The 1,824-nt window shown below is 47.8% G+C and overlaps 1 protein-coding gene across 2 annotated transcripts in view; it reads right to left on the bottom strand.

The window, feature by feature from the left end:
- Rnd1 (Rho family GTPase 1) overlaps nt 1–1,824 on the bottom strand; it is a 13,988-nt gene that overhangs the window by 8,250 nt on the left and 3,914 nt on the right. For both annotated transcript variants that reach the window (XM_021183873.1, XM_021183872.1), the window contains exon 4: nt 858–992. In XM_021183873.1, coding sequence (XP_021039532.1) covers nt 858–992 — 135 coding nt within the window. The remainder of the gene's footprint in view (nt 1–857; nt 993–1,824) is intronic.

The raw sequence follows: 1,824 nt of genomic DNA on the forward strand, positions 1-1,824 counted from the left end.
CTGGCTGTCCTGGAACTCACTTTGTAGACCAGGCTGGCCTCGAACTCAGAAATCTGCCTGCCTCTGCCTCCCGAGTGCTGGGATTAAAGGCGTGCGCCATCACGCCCGGCCCAACAAGCATTCTTATACTCCTGTGTGCACTAAAATTATTCTGGGGGCTGGTGAGACATCTCAGTGGAGGGAAGCAAAGAGTTCCCACCAAGCTTGGCAATCTGAGTTCAATCCCAGAAACCCATGTGGCAGAAGGAGAGAACCAACTCTCGAGAGTCCACACATGCACGTGGCATGTACCACTCACACAATTAAACAAGTAATTAAAAAGTATCCTCCGGTCTTGTCATAGAAATACAGATTTCCATGTCTTTCTCCCAGAGTTATTTTACAGGCAGGGAACTCAGAATTCAAAATTCTAAACAGTTACTTCTTTCTGTTTGTTCATTTTAATTTAGTTTTGTTTTTTGTTTATGGTTTTTTTTGTTTTTTGTTTTTTGGTTTTTTTGAGACCAAGCCTTATTATGAAGCCAGGCTGGCCACAAACTTGGAATCCTTCTGCCACCGCCTCCTGAGTTCTGGGATTACAAACTATTACAGACTATACCCAGATCTAACAAGCGTCTTTAATGAGTCTGATACATATGGCTTAAAAGAAAAAAAAAACCTTAAAAATGCTGGCACACACATGGGAGAGGCTCACAGGCTAACTAACCTATGGTAGGACTCTAAGTAAACAAGTTCCTGCCACCCCAACCCAGGTGACACTTTGCTATTTATAGATAGCCCCCTAATACTAATTTTATCTTGCCATAGCCTTTTCTATCCCACCTGTGCACACATGCGTGTGCCACACACACACACACCTGCTCGTAGGAGATGGGTGCCTGCTTCTGGTGGGACAGTTCCATTAGAGTGCTCAGGTCTGTTCGAAGATCTGTCTTGCAGCCAATCAGCAAAACACGTGTGCTGGGACAGTAGTCTAGGATTTCTGTTCTCCACTGAGCGAAGGGGGAGAGGAAAGAAAGTCAGTGCCTGACAGAGACCAGGAGTCCAGCTGGCACCGGCCAGCGCATTGCTCAGATTATCAGGTCCCTCCCTGCCTTCCCTCTGAGTCACAGCATCTCTGCTGCACTAATTACATCATCTTCCTGCCCATGAGGCCTTTGGTGGCACCAGTGTGCTAACCCAGGATCCTATCCGTTCAACAGCACAGTGGCCGATAGGAACACAGGGCAAGTCCCCCACACCCTGCCACACAGAAAGGACATGGATCTGTCTTCTTTCCCAGTCAGAAGGCAAACAAACCCTGAATACCTGCAGCTGGGAATGAGACAATCTCTTCCTTAAGAAGCTAGGCAAGTCCCACAGCATTTCCCGCAACGTCTCAGTGTGGGCAGATTCTGCCACTGGGAACCAGCTAACTGAGCTCTGACCTGCCTGACTCAGTGGGCCTGAGATCACAGTCCCAGAGGATGCTTCCACAAACACACACACACTAGAAGGTTCTCTGAGTCTTCAGTATCTCCCACAGACTGGCCTTTAGCATAGTAGGATAGGAGAAAGGCAGAAGGCTAAGGGGAAGGAAACCCGGGTTCAACCCAGAGCCACACAGCTAATGGTAAGGCTTCAAGCAAAACGAGTCTTTCCTGGCTGATGGACAGGAGGATTGTGGGACAAGGCCCCTTCTTGTTCTTCTAGGTAGAAAGTATACATTTATCCTCCCCTGCACCCGCAATCCTGGGTGCTGAACCCAAGGCTTTGCTTATGCTAAGGAAGCAATCCCTAACTGCGAATCATCCGGGGCTCCGTTTGATTTTTTTTTTTTTTTTT

Source organism: Mus caroli, chromosome 15, assembly GCF_900094665.2.
Source record: "Mus caroli chromosome 15, CAROLI_EIJ_v1.1, whole genome shotgun sequence".
Lineage (NCBI taxonomy): Eukaryota > Metazoa > Chordata > Mammalia > Rodentia > Muridae > Mus > Mus caroli.